The 17792-nt window shown below is 51.4% G+C and overlaps 7 protein-coding genes across 7 annotated transcripts; 5 read left to right on the top strand and 2 right to left on the bottom strand. All coding sequences in view use genetic code 12, as the record gives it.

Moving 5' to 3' along the window:
* Window positions 1–661: 661 nt before the first annotated feature.
* ROA1 (Roa1p) lies at window positions 662–4354 on the top strand (the record flags this gene model as incomplete). Its single annotated transcript, XM_034157417.1, has 1 exon — window positions 662–4354. The coding sequence occupies one exon, from the start codon at window positions 662–664 to the stop codon at window positions 4352–4354; it is 3693 nt and encodes a 1230-aa protein (XP_034010614.1).
* An 891-nt stretch (window positions 4355–5245) lies between these two features.
* Window positions 5246–7111, top strand: DIURU_004532 (divalent metal ion transporter; the record flags this gene model as incomplete). Its single annotated transcript, XM_034157416.1, has 1 exon — window positions 5246–7111. The coding sequence occupies one exon, from the start codon at window positions 5246–5248 to the stop codon at window positions 7109–7111; it is 1866 nt and encodes a 621-aa protein (XP_034010613.1).
* A 454-nt stretch (window positions 7112–7565) lies between these two features.
* DIURU_004531 (uncharacterized protein) lies at window positions 7566–9923 on the top strand (the record flags this gene model as incomplete). Its single annotated transcript, XM_034157415.1, has 1 exon — window positions 7566–9923. The coding sequence occupies one exon, from the start codon at window positions 7566–7568 to the stop codon at window positions 9921–9923; it is 2358 nt and encodes a 785-aa protein (XP_034010612.1).
* A 263-nt stretch (window positions 9924–10186) lies between these two features.
* On the top strand, window positions 10187–11311 carry DIURU_004530 (uncharacterized protein; the record flags this gene model as incomplete). Its single annotated transcript, XM_034157414.1, has 1 exon — window positions 10187–11311. One exon carries the CDS (start codon window positions 10187–10189, stop codon window positions 11309–11311), a length of 1125 nt encoding a protein of 374 aa, XP_034010611.1.
* A 1100-nt stretch (window positions 11312–12411) lies between these two features.
* On the top strand, window positions 12412–12984 carry DIURU_004529 (uncharacterized protein; the record flags this gene model as incomplete). Its single annotated transcript, XM_034157412.1, has 1 exon — window positions 12412–12984. One exon carries the CDS (start codon window positions 12412–12414, stop codon window positions 12982–12984), a length of 573 nt encoding a protein of 190 aa, XP_034010610.1.
* A 1364-nt stretch (window positions 12985–14348) lies between these two features.
* Window positions 14349–14816, bottom strand: DIURU_004528 (HIT family protein; the record flags this gene model as incomplete). Its single annotated transcript, XM_034157411.1, has 1 exon — window positions 14349–14816. One exon carries the CDS (start codon window positions 14814–14816, stop codon window positions 14349–14351), a length of 468 nt encoding a protein of 155 aa, XP_034010609.1.
* A 462-nt stretch (window positions 14817–15278) lies between these two features.
* On the bottom strand, window positions 15279–16322 carry DIURU_004527 (uncharacterized protein; the record flags this gene model as incomplete). The annotated part of the gene is made up of 1 exon (XM_034157410.1): window positions 15279–16322. The coding sequence occupies one exon, from the start codon at window positions 16320–16322 to the stop codon at window positions 15279–15281; it is 1044 nt and encodes a 347-aa protein (XP_034010608.1).
* Between the last annotated feature and the right edge of the window lie 1470 nt (window positions 16323–17792).

Here is a 17792-nt window from a genome sequence, read left to right as displayed (position 1 = left end):
TGCACAATTTGCGCTTAACCGACCCCAGATGCAGGACATTACTCATCGATGGCCAAGCGCTCAACTGATACAGCGCTTGAGAGCCGCGGACATTTTTTTTTTCTCTTATCGTCGCGAAAATTTCTTGGGGGGTCCCTCGTATAGATCGTTAGCGAGGGGGGGTAGGCAATGCCTGTGTAACGCATTTTATTTTACGACACATCGTTTTCAATGCGGTTCTTTTGTACCCCACTTTAAGCTTAAAATTGCTGAAGCTGACTAGGCCGTGGATCTGGACCTTTCGCTCATCAGATACAGGGATACCTAGATATGCGGCAAAAGCGCAAATTTATATGCAATCATAATGTGGGACAGAAATTACCACTATAAGCGCTTAGAAGAACCACTATATAGACGACGAGGTTTGAAAAGATCACTGTCCCGTAAGTATGACCAAAGTATTCTTCAGCGTTTATGGCAAGTTTCTATGTTTACGACGTACCTCTTTTATTTTTTTTTTGACTATTTGAGGTTTCGGCAATTGCCACTAGGCAATCTAACGTATTACTTTTCCCGCGCAAAAAATCACGGTACCAAAAACTAATTGCGCTTTTCCCAAGAGCAGGTTTGCTTACCATCTATAAAAACATATCCCCATCCCCCGTGCTGTCGGGATTTGTCCATGGCTAGTCACATCCTTAAAGTCGAGGAGGAAAACCGCATCGGCATTTCGGTGCGGAACCTCACCGTGGAAGCGAACAGTCTGGCCATCATCAACGATGTCTCATTCGACCTCAACTCCGGCGAGCTTCTCGCAATCATGGGGGGTTCCGGGCTGGGGAAGACCACATTGTTGAACGTGTTGTGCCAGCGGACTAATGTCACCGACAAAAAGCTCAAGTTCCTGGGGCTGATCCTTTACGACAAGGCGGATACCGATGTCATCAACTACAGTTATATGCAACAAACAGACTCATTTTTACCTGGGCTCACGGTGTTTGAGACGCTTAAGACCCAGTCGGACTTGCGGATGCCTCCCAGTGTTTCAGAAGGGGCCAAGCTCGAGTTGATTAATGAATTGCTCAAAGTGTTGGAACTCGAACACAAGCGCGACACCGTCATCGCCACCTTTGGCAGTCACCGCACATTCTTATCGGGTGGGGAACAACGGCGGGTACTGGTAGCCATCCAGTTGCTTTCAAGACCCCGGATCTTGTTCTTGGACGAACCGACTACGGGGCTCGATACCCTGTCTTCGTTGAAACTTGTGCAAACGTTGAAGAAGCTTGCCAGTCCTGAGATTGGTCTTACCGTGGTGCTTTCGATCCACCAGCCTCGTCCCGAAATCAGTGTCATGTTTGATAAGCTCTGTCTTTTATCTAAAGGGGGTCGTCTTGTCTACTTCGGTCTGTTGGCCGACCTGGTGCCTTACTTTGAGCTGCTAGGACACTCGCTGAAGGGGAGAGACATCACCCACATGGACTTTATCATCAATTTGAGTGTTAAAGATACCCTGACAAAGGAGCGAGAGGAAGCCAGTGAGCATCGGATTCAGGAGCTTTCGCGAGCGTGGAAGCAACACCAGCAACTCAAACCGATAGACAGCCCACCGACACTCGAAACCCTGTTGAAACTCTTCAAGAAACACTACCCCATTTCGTTCTGGAGAGAATTAGTGGTACTCACTAAACGTACGGCGTTGTTAACGGTTCGGGACAAACTGCTGCTTCTTTCACTTAATTTGGGGATGGCATTTTTAGGGGCAGTCACCGGGTGGATGTTCTATAAGCCCGGTTTGGATTTGGCCGGGGTCCGGACACGGACATCGTCGATCTACGTCATGCTTGAAGTGGTTGGTTTCTGTCCCCTTTACTTTGAAGTGGAACGGTTATGGTCTACCGACGGGGTTTTCTTCCTACGAGAGTATCTGGAAGGGTACGTGCTGATCCCTGGTTTCGTTATATCACGACGGCTAGGTAAGCTCTTCTTGGAGGATGTTCCTATCGGTGTACTTTTCGGTCTGATCTCATACTTCATGTATGGTTTGCGTGGAGGCGGTCATTACTTTGGCATTTACATTACCGTGTGTATCCTCATCAACATGGTGGGGATGGCCACTGGTCTCTTGATCTTCGCCGTGCTGCCGGATTTCGTCATCGCCTCGCTTGTCTACGGGGCCATCTACCAGTTGCAAAACTCTGCCTGTGGCTACTTCGTCAATTCCAAGACCATGCCCGTATACGTGCGCTGGTTGAAGTACTGTGCCTACTTCTGGTACGCGTTTGGCGCCCTTACCTCGAACCAGTACACTGACTGGCTGGGCGACTGTCCCTATGACGACCCTGAGTGGTGTATTGAGTTTGAGGGCAATTACCAATTGAGTGTGCTTGGGTTCCCGCAAAACTGGATCGCCGAACCTATCGGTATTCTCGTGGTGTGGTGGTTTGGCTTCCACTTGATTCTGATCGCTGCGTTCTATTTGCGTAAGAACGACATTGCCATGGCGAAGCAGAAGAAGAATAAGTTTGGTGGCGAGGACGAACGGCCTAAGGAGAAAAATAAGGATGGCGTGTCTCCCACTAAGCTGGAGCTGCTGACCCTTGGTGAATCGTGGCTGCCGGTGAGTATCCACGTTAGCGACGTCACGTTACAAACGCGTCGTAAAAACGTTACTTTGCTTGATAACATTGCCTGTGAGTTTAAAGCGGCCACCGTCAACGCCATCATGGGTCCCTCTGGTGGGGGCAAGACGACGATGCTTAACTACTTGTCGAAACGTCTCCCTCATGAGAATTGGACGTTTAAGCTGAGAGGCGATATCGTGTTGCGCAACGCTTCGGGCGCCGAAGCCCAAGTGACCCCGGCACAATTGAAACAGATCTCGGCTTATGTTACCCAACAGGACCTGGCACTTCAACTGAGATTGACGGTACGGGAAACTCTTTACTACCAAGCAAAGCTCAGATTACCGGTGGAAGAACATGACGAAATCCCTTCAATTGTGGCGCAAATCATTCGGGATATGGGGCTTGTTGACGCCGCCGATACCATGATTGGTAGTGCTTACGTTAAAGGTATTTCCGGGGGTGAAAAACGCCGGGTGCTGATTGCTGTCCAGCTCTTGCTGAAACCGAAAATCTTGTTTTTGGATGAACCTACTTCTGGGTTGGACTCGACCACCTCGGCGTTGATTGTGGCGCTTTTGCATCGGTTCGCCCTGAACTACGGCACTACCATCATCATGACCATCCACCAGCCGTCGCAAAAGTTGTTTGATGCGTTTGGCTCGTTGCTTTTGCTTGCTCGTGGCGGTAGAGTTGTCTACAACGGTCCTCCCAGCGATGTCGTACCCCGTTTCGAAACCTACGGTCACCAAAAGCCTCAGGAAGTGCTGGATGCCGATTTTCTCTTGGATGTGTTACAGAGTTCTCCCGAGACCGCGTCGGAGCTTGTGGCGGCGTGGACAGCGCCCGAAAAGCCTCACCCTGAGCTGCCAATTAAAGCGACTCCCGAGGCAACGTTCGATCTTGCTCCCTATGCTCACAAAAAGGTACCGTTCTCGGTATCGTGGAAGACGGTGACTAAGCGGCAGTGGATCTGTATCTTCCGTAACAAGGACATCTTGTGGTCGCGGGCGGGGCAGACGTTCTTTTTAACGGTGGTGCACACATTGTTCTTTGCTCCTCTCCGTACCGGTCCCGGGGGGCTCGAGAACCGGATGGGGCTCATTCAAGAAGTGCTTAACTTGTACTATGTGGGCATTATCAACAACGTTGCGGTGTTCCCCACCGAAAGAGAGATGTTTTTCCAGGAATACCGCGACGGCATCTACGGGGTGGCGGAGTTCTCCATCCAATACTTCCTCAACGAGCTCCCCACCGAAGTGATCCCCGCATTCATCTTCTCGATTTTGATTGTGTTTGGGGTGGGGCTTCCACGTAATGCCGGGATGTTTTTCCTGATGTTTTGTATGGGGGCGCTTTCAATCAATACCGGAGAACTGTTTGGGATGATTGTCAACGCCATCATCAGTCACATGGGGTTGGCGACCAACATCCTTCTTAATTCGGTGATTTTGGCCATCTTCATGGGGGGGACGATGTCGTTGTACATGCCGGGTTTCTTTAAAGCCGTCAACTACATCAATCCGATGAAGTATGCCGTCGGCATCTGTGCCAAAGTGGGGTTCCCTAAGGACATGGTGTTCGACTGTGGTCTCCCCCACTGTTCTTTGAACACGGGTAAAGAGATCTTGGACTACTATAAGTTGAACATCAACTTGGGCGGCTACTTTGGCGGCATCGTCACCTGTTTCGTGGCATACCGTATCTTGGGGATTTTGGCGTTATGGATCAGGGTGCGGTTTATTAATTAATAGAGTATAACGTAATATTACACGATTGATGACGACTACAACCATGAAGCGTAGATAATGATACTCAAATTGGTATGAGTAAGTCGCCGACAAATTTGTTATATGGGTGTAACAAAACTGGTACTTCTTATACCTTTCCTAGGCAAACGATTAGAGCTCGTTGAATGCTGACTTGGGTAAATTGCCTCACATCTTCGAGTTTCAAAGGAACTCTTGTTTTGGTGAGTGCTGATCCTATCTGCTGAGTCCGGCTGTGGCTTGGCAGCAGTACCTTCACGTGTTGGCGATTCTACGTAAACCCCAGTTACACTTCAACTAGTTCCATTTAATCGTTCACCTCTCTGTCTGACGTTCGGCCTACATCGTCAATCCCATAAGAATCATAAATTTCTTGAGATGGTCCTCGCAACTTATCTAACACCCCTGATCATGACGTTGACGTGAGACACCTCCAACGTTAACCTCACAATCTGAAGATCGCTACCACAAAAATAGTATTTAGCTTAGCCACCAGCCGCCTCGTGATTGTCACTCAGATGCTTTGCCCCCACACCTTACTACAAAACAATGGGCATCGAATAATAGTGATGACACCTCACGGCGTGTCCCCGGCGCGTGCGCCTCGGGCGAAGTAGGAGGGAGTGCACATAGTCCGGGATCGCGTCCCCCAGTGCAAAACCTACCCGAGACTACGGTGGCCGCAACGCACAAGGTTACATCCATTTGTCTTTGCCTGTCGCCTTATCCAGGGCTGTTGCATTTTACTCGATCAACTTCTGTTGACTCAGCCTCTTCTCCTCGAGGTTGCCCTTTCCATTTGAACCTCAACTCGCCCTCTCCAGGTATCATTGCCTCCGAGCGCTTGTGACTTTTACCCCATCTACAACCAATATGGCCATATGGGAACGACTAGTGCACGTCGTACGCAAGTACGCCAAGTTCATTGGGCCAGGGCTTATGGTGTCGGTGGCCTACATGGACCCCGGCAACTACTCGACGGCCGTGGCCGCGGGCGCTGCCTACCAGTATAAGCTTCTATTCGCCATTTTCGTGTCCAACTGTCTTGCCGTGTTTCTCCAGATCCTTGCTGCCAAGCTTGGGTGTGTCACTGGGCTCGATTTGGCGGCAAACTGCAAGGCCCACTTCCTGTTCCACACCAATCTCGTGTTGTATATCCTCACCGAGATCGCCATTATTGCCACCGATTTGGCCGAGGTGGTGGGTACTGCCATTGCCCTTAACATCTTATTCCACCTACCTTTGTTTGCCGGGGTTATCGTCACCATCATCGACGTGTTGGTGGTGCTTATGGCCTACCGTCCCAAGGGCCCGCTTTTGTTCATCCGTATCTTCGAGATGTTTGTCACCGTGCTTGTGTTTGCCACGGTGTTGTGCTTCGCCATTGAATTGTACCAAGTGAGCCACGACCCCGACATTTTGTACTCTCACTGGGAGGTGATCAAAGGGTTCTTCCCCAACCTGGCGGTGCTTGATATGGAAGGCCGTGGTGGTAAGACGGGTAGTCTGGGGCTTTACCTCTCGCTCGCCATTTTGGGGGCGACGGTGATGCCTCACTCGCTCTACTTGGGCTCAGGTCTTGTCCAGGCTCGTCTTAAGGACTATGACATCAAACACGGCTACTTTAAGTCAGCGGCGTGTCAAAACGAACCTACCACTGCCACTACCGATGATGAGGCCACTTTACATGAGGACGAAGAAGATGACGATGGCTATCGTCCCTCGGTCCACGCCATCAACGATACCATGCACTATACCATTTGGGAGCTTGTGGTGTCGTTGTTCACGGTGGCGCTTTTCGTCAACTCTGCCATTTTGATTGTCGCTGGTGCCACCCTCGGTAACAACAAGAACACCGGTAACCAGGCTCGTGAAGGGTCGTGGGCTGCTCTTATTAGCCGTGACGACGACCACGATGACGACACGTCGGACCTGGACAATGAAGACTACTCCAACGCCGATCTCTTTACCATCTACAACTTGCTCACCGAGCACTTGTCCCCCACCGCCGGATTTGTGTTTGCTCTTGCTCTCTTGTGTCTGGGTCAGAGTGCCGGGGTTGTGTGTACGCTTGCCGGTCAAATGGTCAGTGAAGGGTACCTTAACTGGAGCTTGCCGCCCGTGACCCGTCGACTCATCACGCGGGCGTTGGCTATCGCTCCTTGTTTGTTTGTGGTGACCGTTAGTGGTCGTGAAGGGTTGCTGGGTATTTTGAACGCGTCGCAAGTGGTGCTTCTGTTGTTGTTACCGTTTGTCACCGCTCCCCTCATCTACTTCACTTGCTCCAAACACATTATGCGAGTTCCGATTGTATCGCGGGACGGTGACGTTATCGCCGAAGACCCCGGTTTCCGTCCCCGATCGGACTCCATCGTCCAGCCGTTCCGGGCCACTGAGCTGGCAATTCAGCTCCAGACCATTCGAAATACACAATTGTGTACGTTTGAAGACGACAGTGACGACGAAGAGGGCCAACGCCAACGGCTCATCGACTCGGACACCGCCATCAGGACCGAGCCGCTGCACCTGACAATTGTGGGAGCCCCCAACAAGCCGACATCACCTCAGCTTAGTGCTCACGATGACCGCCTGCTCCACGCCGACGACGGTGATGAGTATCGCGTCATTGGCTATCAGGACTACTCCAATCTGAAATGGATGGCGATCGCGGCGGTGTTGATTTGGGGGTTCATCATCGTGCTCAACTTATATTTAATCGTTGCTTTTGGGTTTAATTAGGATAAGGATAAGATTGCATTACAACACATTTAGAGTTCGAAGAGTGTAGTCTACTCCACTAGCAATCTCATAGTTCACAAAAAATTATAGTTAGGGAAATGAGGCTTATCAGCTTATCATCCCATGACCTCATGTTTTAAAGTAGAATATTTGAAACTGTTGCGAGTTTGAATAAAATCACTAATTGTCTCCTTGCATTGCAATCACTATATAGTCAAATAGACACCACCCTTTAAGTGATGTTAGCAAAGCTGTACACTAAACAACTGTTAGTGCCTAGCATTTGTTGCCTGCATATACTGGGGGACGTTTTGTGCGCGCGCCGAATTGAGAACCAGGCAGTACCAAGTCTAGCCCCAAATTAAGCTTCTAGTGTGTGAAAACGTCTGCGAGCCCATCCACTCCAGCGGTTTGTCTTTCGCTTGATCCCCCCCATCTGTGCCTCGTCGTGTTGATGACGTCATCGTATACACTAGAAGGGATCCCCACCCTCAGCTACCACCCCACCGAGGACCTGCAACCAGCCCCACCACCGAAACGACATTATGAGAATTGTACCTATATCGACTGGCCGCTGGAAAATCAGCTCCAGCCGCTGCAGGAGGACTACAACTTTCGTAAATGGGCGGTGGTGATTGGCGCGGCGGTGCTTGTCGGGTACATGGCGTCGTTCATCAATCTCCTCGCCACGTTCTTCAACGATTTCAAGAAGGGGTTGTGTCTCCGCAAACTCGACCTGTGGTCGCTCAGCAACCCCTACCTGACGTGTCCCGCCGACCTGTGGAAGCTGTGGTCGCAGATCCTCTTTGGCATCTCCAATTGGTTCCTGGCGGTGTTCATCAATTTACCTCTTTACCTCATCATGCTGGTGGTGATGGCGGGGTGTGCCACCTATATCTCGCAGAAGGCGCCCTGGATCCGTCAGTCAGGTATCCCCGAGATTAAGCTCATCGTGCTGGGCCTCAATTATAACGTCAGCCAGTACTTGGGGCTCCAGACTTTACTTTATAAAGTGGCGGGGCTTGTGCTTGTGGTGCTGCTGGGTCTTTGGCTCGGTAAAGAGGGTCCGCTAGTGCACGTGCTGTGCTGTATCTTTAATATTCTCCTTGAGATCGGTGTTGGTGCTGATTGTCATGAAGCGTTAAGACGAGAGATTCTTCTGGCAGCTACAGCTACAGGGATTGCCGTAGCGTTTAATGCTCCCATTGGCGGTGTCCTCTTTGTTCTCGAAAGCATGCCATCATATTTTATCCCCACCAAGAACATGTGGAATCTGTTTGTCACCGCCACCGTTGCGGTGGTGTCGTACTCGGGGCTTACTGCGTTCGCTCTGGGAAAGAATTTCGATGAAAAGGATTTATTCAGTGTTGAGTTTGGGAACGTCAACTGGATCATGCTTGAATTCATCCCTTTCGTTCTCCTCGGATGCGCTGGTGGGGTCTACGGGTCATTCTTCATCGACTTAAACATTAAACTTGGCCGCCCTCGCTTCCGCAATGGTATCAGACAGGCGTTGGTCAAGCTTACTAACGTCTCCGACCACTACGGCACCGTGTTGGAGATGGTGGCGCTTGTGGTGGTGACCGCGTTGTTGCTGTTCCCGTTTGATATGACTAAGCTCTCGCTTAACGCATACTTGATCGCATTATTCACTGATTGCCCCACTGAGATCCTGGCGGACTCTAAGAACTTTATTTGCGGCACTAATGACGCAGCCACGGCGTTGAAACTCATGTACTTTGCCGCCATTGGTTTCTTCCTCGCTGCATATACGTTTGGCTCCGATTTGCCCGGTGGGGTTCTCATGCCGTCACTTGTAATTGGTGCCTCTACTGGTCGCTGGCTTGGCATCGTAGCGCAAGCGTTTCAAAGATGGTTAAACCTCGACGCCGTGTGCACCGAGACCTCCTGTCTCGTGCTGCCGTCATCATACGCCGTGATCGGCGCTGCTGCATTCATGACGGGTATCACCAAGTACACGATGTGTGTGGTGGTGATCATGTTTGAACTTTCAGGGGCAGTCAGCTACGTGCTTCCGATTATGGTGGCAGTGATGGCGCTGAAGTTTTCCAACGACTGGATGTGTAAAGAGAACATTTACGATACGTGGATCCGTGAAGTGTTCAACCGTGAATCACATATTCCTCCTGAACACGTCAACGATGGTCGCGGTAGTGGCGTCGTCAATTTCACTACATTAACCACTACTATCAAATCAAAGCTTCCTGATCTCGCGGTGCTGGCGGTGATGGTCCCCGTCGAACGCGTGGAGTGTGTGTTTTTGGTACCGGACACTCCCTATACTGTGGAAAGCTTACAGAGCCGAGTTGACCTGACCATCCACGAAGGGTTCCCCGTAGTGCTACTGCGAGAAAACCCACTCAGTCTCGGCTACGTCACCCGGCTGCTGTTATCTCAGCAGCTCCGGATGATGGAAGACTCTCCATTGACCACCATCGTCCTTCAAGTTCCTCAGCTTCCACGCGCCGCCGTTGGGGCTACCCTCCACTTTGAGAAGGGGCTTGGCGATTTCTCCGTGATTAAACTTACGGTGGAACAGCCGACGTTCGTCGTCAATGACCTCTCGCCCTTAGTACTTGTCATTGATGCCTTTGAAAAGATGTCGCTTAACTACGTGGTGGTGACGGACAGCACCTACCATGGTTCCGACGACCGCATGGTCGGGTTTGTCGACCGGTTCGTGTTGCTGGATTTAATCCGCACCGACTTTGCCGGGCTCCACGGCGAGCTGAGGCCGTATATCAGTAGCGACTACCGGTCACAGCGACGCAGTATCGAGTTGCTTACTTAGACAGTGGGTCTGCTTTTAAAGGCCCAAGAAAAATGCATATTTTTACCCGTTACTAATATTAGTAGCGGCGACTTTACTTTGAAGATTTCTTACTTGTAGAATATTGGTGGTATTCGCGAATTATATATAATGCCAACGGTGGTTACGAGCCCCCCACCACCACATCGAAGGGCGCCGCCGCGCTTGGACTAGTGCGCGACAAAACCCACACGTCAACCGCATTGGCTTCTCTCTGTTCTACAAACAATCGACAGCGGTGCACGATGAAGCTTTGGGTGGCGTTGCTCCTCCACTTTGCCATATGCTGGGCCAAGGACTTCTACCAGATTCTCGAGTTGGACCGGCAGGCGCTGGACCTGGAGATCCGGCTGGCGTACCGGCGGCTCTCGCTTAAGTACCACCCAGATAAAAACCCAGGGCTGGAAGAGGCCCACGAGCGGTTCATCGAGGTGGGCGAGGCGTACGAGGTGTTGAAGGACGAGACCAAGCGCAGCAACTACGATACCTACGGCGACCCCGACGGTCCTGGCGGCCACGGTGGCGGTGCCAACTTTGGCGATATGTTCAACCAGTTCTTCGGTGGCGGCTTTGCTGGCGGTGGCTTCCATGGCCAACCAGCACAACGGCAAGGCGAAGATACCGTCACTGATATTCACTTATCGTTGGCTGAGTTCTATAAGGGCAAGTTCGTCGAGTTTGGCATCGAGATGCAAGACCTCTGCTCGCAGTGTCACGGGCTGGGGCTGGCTGACGGCGAGTTCCACAAGTGCAGCAAGTGCCAAGGTAGAGGCGAGATTGTTGTCCAACGGCAGATCGGCCCGGGGATGATCACGACGATGAGAATGCCCTGCGATGCCTGTCAGGGTAAAGGGAACACCATCAAAACCCCCTGTGGCCACTGTAAAGGCCACGGCGTCGAGCGGGGGATGCGCAACTACGACTTGTTCGTCAAGGCGGGGCTGCCGCGAGACTCCCACGTCGTGTTGCACGGCGAAGGCAACCAGATCCCCGAGGTGAATCCTGGCGACTTAAAAGTGTTCATTCGCGAGGACTTCAGATTGTCGTTGGGCTACCGGCGGGTGCGGGACAACTTGTACCGGACGGAGATGTTGACGGTGGCCGAGGCGGTCAATGGCGACTGGCAGCGCCAGCTCCGGTTCCTCGACGACCTGAATATTACCCTCAGTCGTGGCCCCGGTGAGGTGGTGAGCCTGGGACATGTCGAGGTGATTAAAGGGAAGGGGATGCCTAAGTTTCGTGGTGAGGATGACGTCACCGAGTACGGCGACCTCTTTGTCGAGTACGTGGTGCTTATGACGCCGTTGACTGCGACTACGGGAGTCTCTGACGGCGCTAAGGGAGAAGGGCATGGCAACGACGAGCTTTAGATTTGAAGGGGTGTGGTGGTGGTGGATTCTACGGATTATAGAGGTTATACACTAATATAGGAAAGTTTTTTTTCGTAGCTGCTTATCACCGGGAGTGGCCCTCACTGGTGGGGTAATTTTGAAAAATTGAGTCTGGTTAAGGGGGAGCGGGAAAATTCGCGCTCTCAGTAAAATCACGACATAGATAGCAAAGCACCACCAAAAGCCCGCAGACGTGAGGCTTAGCCGTAAAAGGAGACACGTGTGGCTAATGATGTAACTGTGAACCGCTACTCTGTATTGCCGCAACTGTTAGGTTGTAGTAGTAGTAGCAATAGCAGTAGCTGATTTTGGACGGTGGTACAGTTCCGGTTGGCCGGGTAATCGGTGTTTAAACTGAGGGGATGTCATGACGTTCTCCAAACCCCAAGGATACGAAAGCCTCACTATGGGGGACTTTGAGCGTGGTGCCACTCCGGTTACGAGTCATTTCCCCGCCTTTCTCACACTGACCTTTTCTTAGCTAGGACCAACGGTTTTGGTTGGAACCTATAGCAGACCAACAATAAGATGTGGAAGCTTCGGGTGCGGCCAATGACGTCGCCGGCGCCGCCGCCCGGTTTCGGTTAGCTCGACCTGACTTCATTCCACAGCCGCTTGCTAGCAATTGTCTCTAGCGATCATCTGTCTGCGCGCAATACCCGCGCTGCAGGAGGGTCCCGGGTTAAAGTTGGGGAAATTTGGACCAGGGCGCGGGAACCATTTTAATACCCCTCGAGGCCGTGACTAGTGGGGTCAGCCCCGGCCATGACCGTTTTCAGGGGGTGACTACGTAGACAGTGGTAAAAGCACCGCGCGGGGAGGCGGGGTCGGCTCGAGGGTATTGCCGAGATCGGGTCTCTGCGAAAAACTTGCCCTCTGGCTGCTGGCGCCGCAACCGCGCTGTAGTAATAGGCACCTACATATTAGAGGTGGGGTCGCACCGCCTCTAAGTCCAGATGGAGTCTGGGCTCGGAATAGGGTTCCATGCAGCCTAACCTGCGAGCGCCATATATATAGGGCGCGGGACCAGCTGTTTGCTGGTGACGACTGACAATCCACAATTTTCCCCAGATAGCGCGATGTCGTTGTTGACTCGAGTGCAAAGCATACCCACGCCGGCGCTGCTGCCGAGCCCCACCTTCGGCATCCTGGGGGTCAAGACCTACCGCTTCCACGCCGACTCCCTCAGCCAGTTGTTGGAGATGTTCTTCAACCACGAGTTCAACTTCAGCAGCCTGAAGGTGTTGCACCACCTCCAGTTTTCCACCCCGGTGGTGCTGGCAACGTTGCGCCTGCTTGCGGCGCGCACGCGGGAGTTAGTGGCCACTGTGCGCGGGTTCAACGCGATGTTGACCCAGTTGGTGATGAAGAAGCCGCCGGCGCCGCGGTTCCAGTTGGAGCTCGACGAGCTCATCGAGGTCTACATTAGCCACCGCGTCCACTACCTTGTCGATGACATACTAAACCTGTTGTACGAGTACAATATGCAGTTTGACCGCCCGCAGCCGGAGGCGGCATCACCCATCACCGAACTGGACTTGGACGCCTACAGCTACGTCGAGACCACCCTCACCGGCCGCGGCACCCTCCGCCCCTCCGAGCTCTCCTTCCTCTCCCAAGTGGTGGAGGAGTTGCAGCGCAACAACCTCTAGTGCATAGTGGCCATGGCTAGTCTTTCCTCACTCGTCATACCACCCCCCCTCTCCATATTTACGATGACACGACAATACATATTATTTATTCACCGCACTCGCATCGCTTGCGTCGCCTAGTCTGTAGTTGCTCCGGGGCGGTCGACCCGGCGGTTAGCACCTGTCAACGGGGTCTAGCATGGAACGTTCGCGAAAACTTTCACCTTTTGCCGTGACGCCGTCACTCAGCCACTTGCTGTGTGGTGTCGGACCTAGGCTGGTAACCTCTGTGGCAAGTGACGTCGGCGATGGCACGTTCGCCCACTCATTGTCTACATAGCCGAAGCAGGCGATCATCGGGATCGATCAGATGGGTGTTTGTTATGGATCGAGTGCAGTGCTGTGCCTGACTGCGCTGCTCGCGGGCGCCGTGCCCGCCCCTCTCTTTTTTTCCGCCTCTGCGATGGTCTGGTGATTCCGCAATGCCGAGGCAATTAATCGTGCTGACGATTGCTCAGTGGCGATGCTGATGCGACAGGAATACGGGCATTATACGTAGGCGGTTTTGCAGACATCTGCGCCCGGTTACCAGCGCCATCCGACGGGTCCCGGGTGGCTAATTGTGGGCGATAACCGCCACGCCGATGACATCAGCTCAAACGGGCGATTAGGGTGGAGGCACCCCTATCCGAGTGCATGGCGGTGCTGCGGGTTAAGGGAAGTTTTCAGATTGTTGAGAGCCTTGCAATTACAAATATTAGGAGCCACGGGGTGACAATCCGATGACAATTGTCACGGGCTTCAAAAGCGTAAGGTTTTCTAAGCGACATTACTATTTATCGTACTGTTTGGCGTGTCACTTACTGTTTGGCGTGTCACTTACTGTTTGGCGTGTTACTTGCTTTCGGCGCTGAGAATACCGTTTACCGCCATCCATTTTGCCTTGGTGCTCATGACGGTATGGTAAGCGTTAGTGCTAAAACTGACGGTGCTAGTGATCATATCTAGTGCCATCGAGTTGGTGGCGGTGGTGTACTACGTGGTGAGCTACTTCCCGTTTGGCGCCCAGGCGATCACCTTTTTCTCGAGCTACATCATGGGCTACGTGGGAGGGTTCTTTGGTGCCGTATTCTAGATTGCATCATCTGTATATTGAAATTCCCCCAACACCTTATCCCCTCCCGTTACATATATAAAATTACCCACGAGACACTCCTTCATCACTCCAATCAAACACCATGACATTTCTCCCTCAATGGCATTTCTCCCTCAATAATATCTCTCCCTCAATGGCATTTCCCCCTCTAATCATTGCCATTTCTTTCAGTCATGAACTGGCATAAACTTAATTGGTATCATTGGCATAGGGCTAAGTTGTAAGTTGCTTACAACTTATTTTCCGATTCCAACGCCTCAATTCTCGCCAATAGCTTCTTATGCACCTGGCCCAACTTGTCAAAGTCGGTATCCTGGGCGGGCCAGCCGACGCCCAACCCGGTTTCATCATCCACCTTAGGAATTAAGTGGAAGTGCACGTGGTCCACTTGTTGGTGAGCAATTCTGCCGTTGTTTTGCAACACGTTGTAGCCAGTACCTTCCGGGGTATCGTTATCGTCTAAACCAACCACTTTCGTCAATTTCTTGACCACGGGCAAAAGATCAGCCAAGTACTCGTCGGGGATGTTGTGCAATTTGGCCCCGTGGTACTTGGGAATAATGAGGCAGTGGGCCTCGGCGGTGGGCATGATGTCGAGGAACGAGTAGGTCAATGGCGTCTCGATGAGCTTCAGCGACGGGATCTCGCCTTTGATGATCTTGCAGAAGATACACTGGGCGCAGGACTTGGCAGACATATTGGTGGATAATTGGTGAGGGTTGGTGAGGGGAGACAGTTGTAATTTATATAAGGTGCGAAAGTGTGGGGAGGGTAGCGGACTGTATATAGCGATATATGAGACCATCACCAAACTTCGACCGCCAAGACTACTACGAGTACAAGAAAATGGCAGCTATTAGTGAATTGAATGGTATGGTATCAACTTATAGCTAATTCAAATGTGTGTTGTGCAAAAAGATGGTCCCTAGCGGGATCGAACCGCTGATCTTGGCGTTATTAGCACCACGCCTTAACCAACTGGGCCAAGGGACCTCCACGGGTTTTTGTGGGTTCAATCCTCTTACGAGATAGCCGACCAAGTGTAAGTTTTCCGTCTTTTGGCCTCTCATCCTGATTCTATTTGTTCAATTACACCATAAATGATTGGTATACCATATTTTATTGCTAGATTGTTCATTTCAAGTCATAATATCGTAGTTTATTCTGGTTTAACGATGTTTTCTTCATCGGTTTCCTTATAGTTAGCCACTGAGATCACGCCGTTATCGTAATCGAAAAGCGTCACCACCTGGTTGAGAATTGCCCCGCCAATGAGAGTGATGTTACTTTTGGATCTGTCAGAGGCAACAGCACCCAAGGAACACACAGTGTCCCCTACCTTGTGAGGCCTGACAAAGTCCTTAAGCGGGATATCCAAGACCAAATTACCAAACCCAAGCTGGAACAGGGTGTCAGGAATGTCACAACTCACCGTCCAGATGGTTCCTGACTGTTTAGGGTTATTGTACAACTGCGCAATCGGGTCGAGGATCGCCTTAGGAATCCACGAATAGCCAGCACCAGTATCCACAACGATGGGGAAGTCGCCAAAGTCAGGGTAATGGGTTACGCCGTTGGTGGTGACGTTTCTGAGGGGCACTTTAAACGTCGTCGGGTGAGAGTTAGTACTCCAGGCTGACGCCACCTTCGCTTGGTCGTAGCCACCGAAAATAAACTTCCCCTTCTGCTTATCGGTGGAGTAGTATAACGAGGCCACCCCGCGATCGATGACCCCCGTGTTCTTCAAGTGGTACGGGAACGTGTCGTGGTCACCTCCCGACCACCGTGAAAGGCCGAGCATACCCTCTTTGAAGTTGTTTTGGAAGTTGCCGCCTTCTTTTCCGACGACGCCAAATTGGAACTTGTTAGTGGCGCCATCAGTAAAAGTGACCGTGTCGGTGACCCAGTACCCATTGTAGGAGGAGGAAACGTAGCCTGCCGTAAATGGCAGGGTAAGGTTCTTGAGCGATGTCGATTGGGACGCCCACCCGTCGAGATCGGGGAGCCACGACTCGTGGGAACCGGTGTCGGGGATGGGGTTAAACGAGTGTCCTTGAGAGCCAACCTTCACTTGCATATGGTAATAAAACTGGTCGGTAATATTGACATTGGCGGTGACGATCCTCTCAGGGTGTCTCTTGTCGAGGGGTTCAGCAGGAACCACCAACGCCGACGCTACCGCAATAAGCAGTAACAACATCATGATTGTTGAAATAATGGTTCATATTCAGTGGCCTTTATATAGCTCAAAAATCAGAGTCAAGTTCAACCCACCCCACGTCATAGACAATGGTGAGCCCCAGCCAAAAGCTTCGCAAAGTGGTGGTTGCAGTAGCACAAAGCGTGTCACCATCCCTTGGTTCAGTACCTGAAATTTTAACCGAGACGTCAATTCAACAGGATGAAGTGAAATCTTTGTATCCCCATTCCCTGCTTGCATATCCGAATTTCAATCTTTGTATCACCATTCCCTGCTGTCATATCCGATTTTGGAATTGGCACCTTGATTTCTGTGTCACATAAATTATACAACAACCGGTGTATACGAGGATTCGAGAACGACCGTTTAATGCACAGACTATGCTAGGACTAATCCAATGTGGCAAGCGTCTATTTGGTAGCAAGTACCCCCTTGCTAGTGGCTATTGTCTTAAGCACCCCTATTGCGTACGTGGCGCCCACTTGCACCTGGTGGTCCCGAGTCAATACTCCTGAGGCTGGAAACTGTGTTGGATTGATATTGTGGTCAACGATAGAGAAACGACGGACTCAGACCAAATAATATGACTTCGTGAGGAGTATATTTAAACGACCCCACACGTGAACCACATTGGTATTACACCTAACGACAGCATCTACTTCAAGTCAAATCAACCACAAACGCGAAACCACATTGACCAAACTTCCTTAAACTTACTTTTTCATGAAATTTCGACTTTTAGCAAACCTGTAGACTACCACCCTTCATGGTTGTGTTCCTGACGCGCCATGGTGCGCCTTACCTTGCCCAAATGTGGGAGCTGCCGTCGGCTACGAATCAAAGCAAGTGGAAAGAAAATTGACTAAATGAGCTTGTTTATGTGACTTACGCCAGTGTGACTTCCAACATCCTTGCGAGTACTGTGCTTCCCGCAACGTCGAGTGTGTATACCCAACAACGCCGACATCAACTGCGCTACCGTGGACGCCTGCCCGCAACGAGACCGCCCAAAACTCTCCGACATACCCTTCAGTTGAACCTTCTGAAGGCCAACAGCCACTTGAACCTTTATTGTCGGAGATTCTGGATATATGAGAAGATGGTCAACTACCAAATGGACAAATACCCCAAGATACTTCAAACCTGCTAGAACTTGTGAAAATTAGCAATGACGACCATCCAGGGGTCGATTTGTTCGATCAAGAGAAGGAACTCCTCTCGCTGCTCGTGTCTAGTCTCGCTGATATACCCCGCTCCATTTTGTGGACGGAGATCCACGCCCTCCTCCCTAGCAAGCGGACGATGTCGTCGATCGAGATTACGCTTGTCCGGAGTTTAATGGAGTAGGGGATGAGTCACCACGCCGCCAGCGGTAACCCGCCGCGAAGGGATATCTGGAGTGAACGAAGGGCGGCATTATATGGCTCGCTGGACTCTATCCGTCTGGGCCTCTACGCGTTTCTGGGAATGATC

Source organism: Diutina rugosa (genome assembly GCF_008704595.1).
Source record: "Diutina rugosa strain CBS 613 chromosome Unknown scaffold29_size158811, whole genome shotgun sequence".
Taxonomy (NCBI): Eukaryota; Fungi; Ascomycota; class Pichiomycetes; order Serinales; family Debaryomycetaceae; genus Diutina; species Diutina rugosa.
The sequence above is the reverse complement of the archived record's forward strand: the minus strand, read 5'-3'. Positions and strand labels throughout refer to the sequence as shown.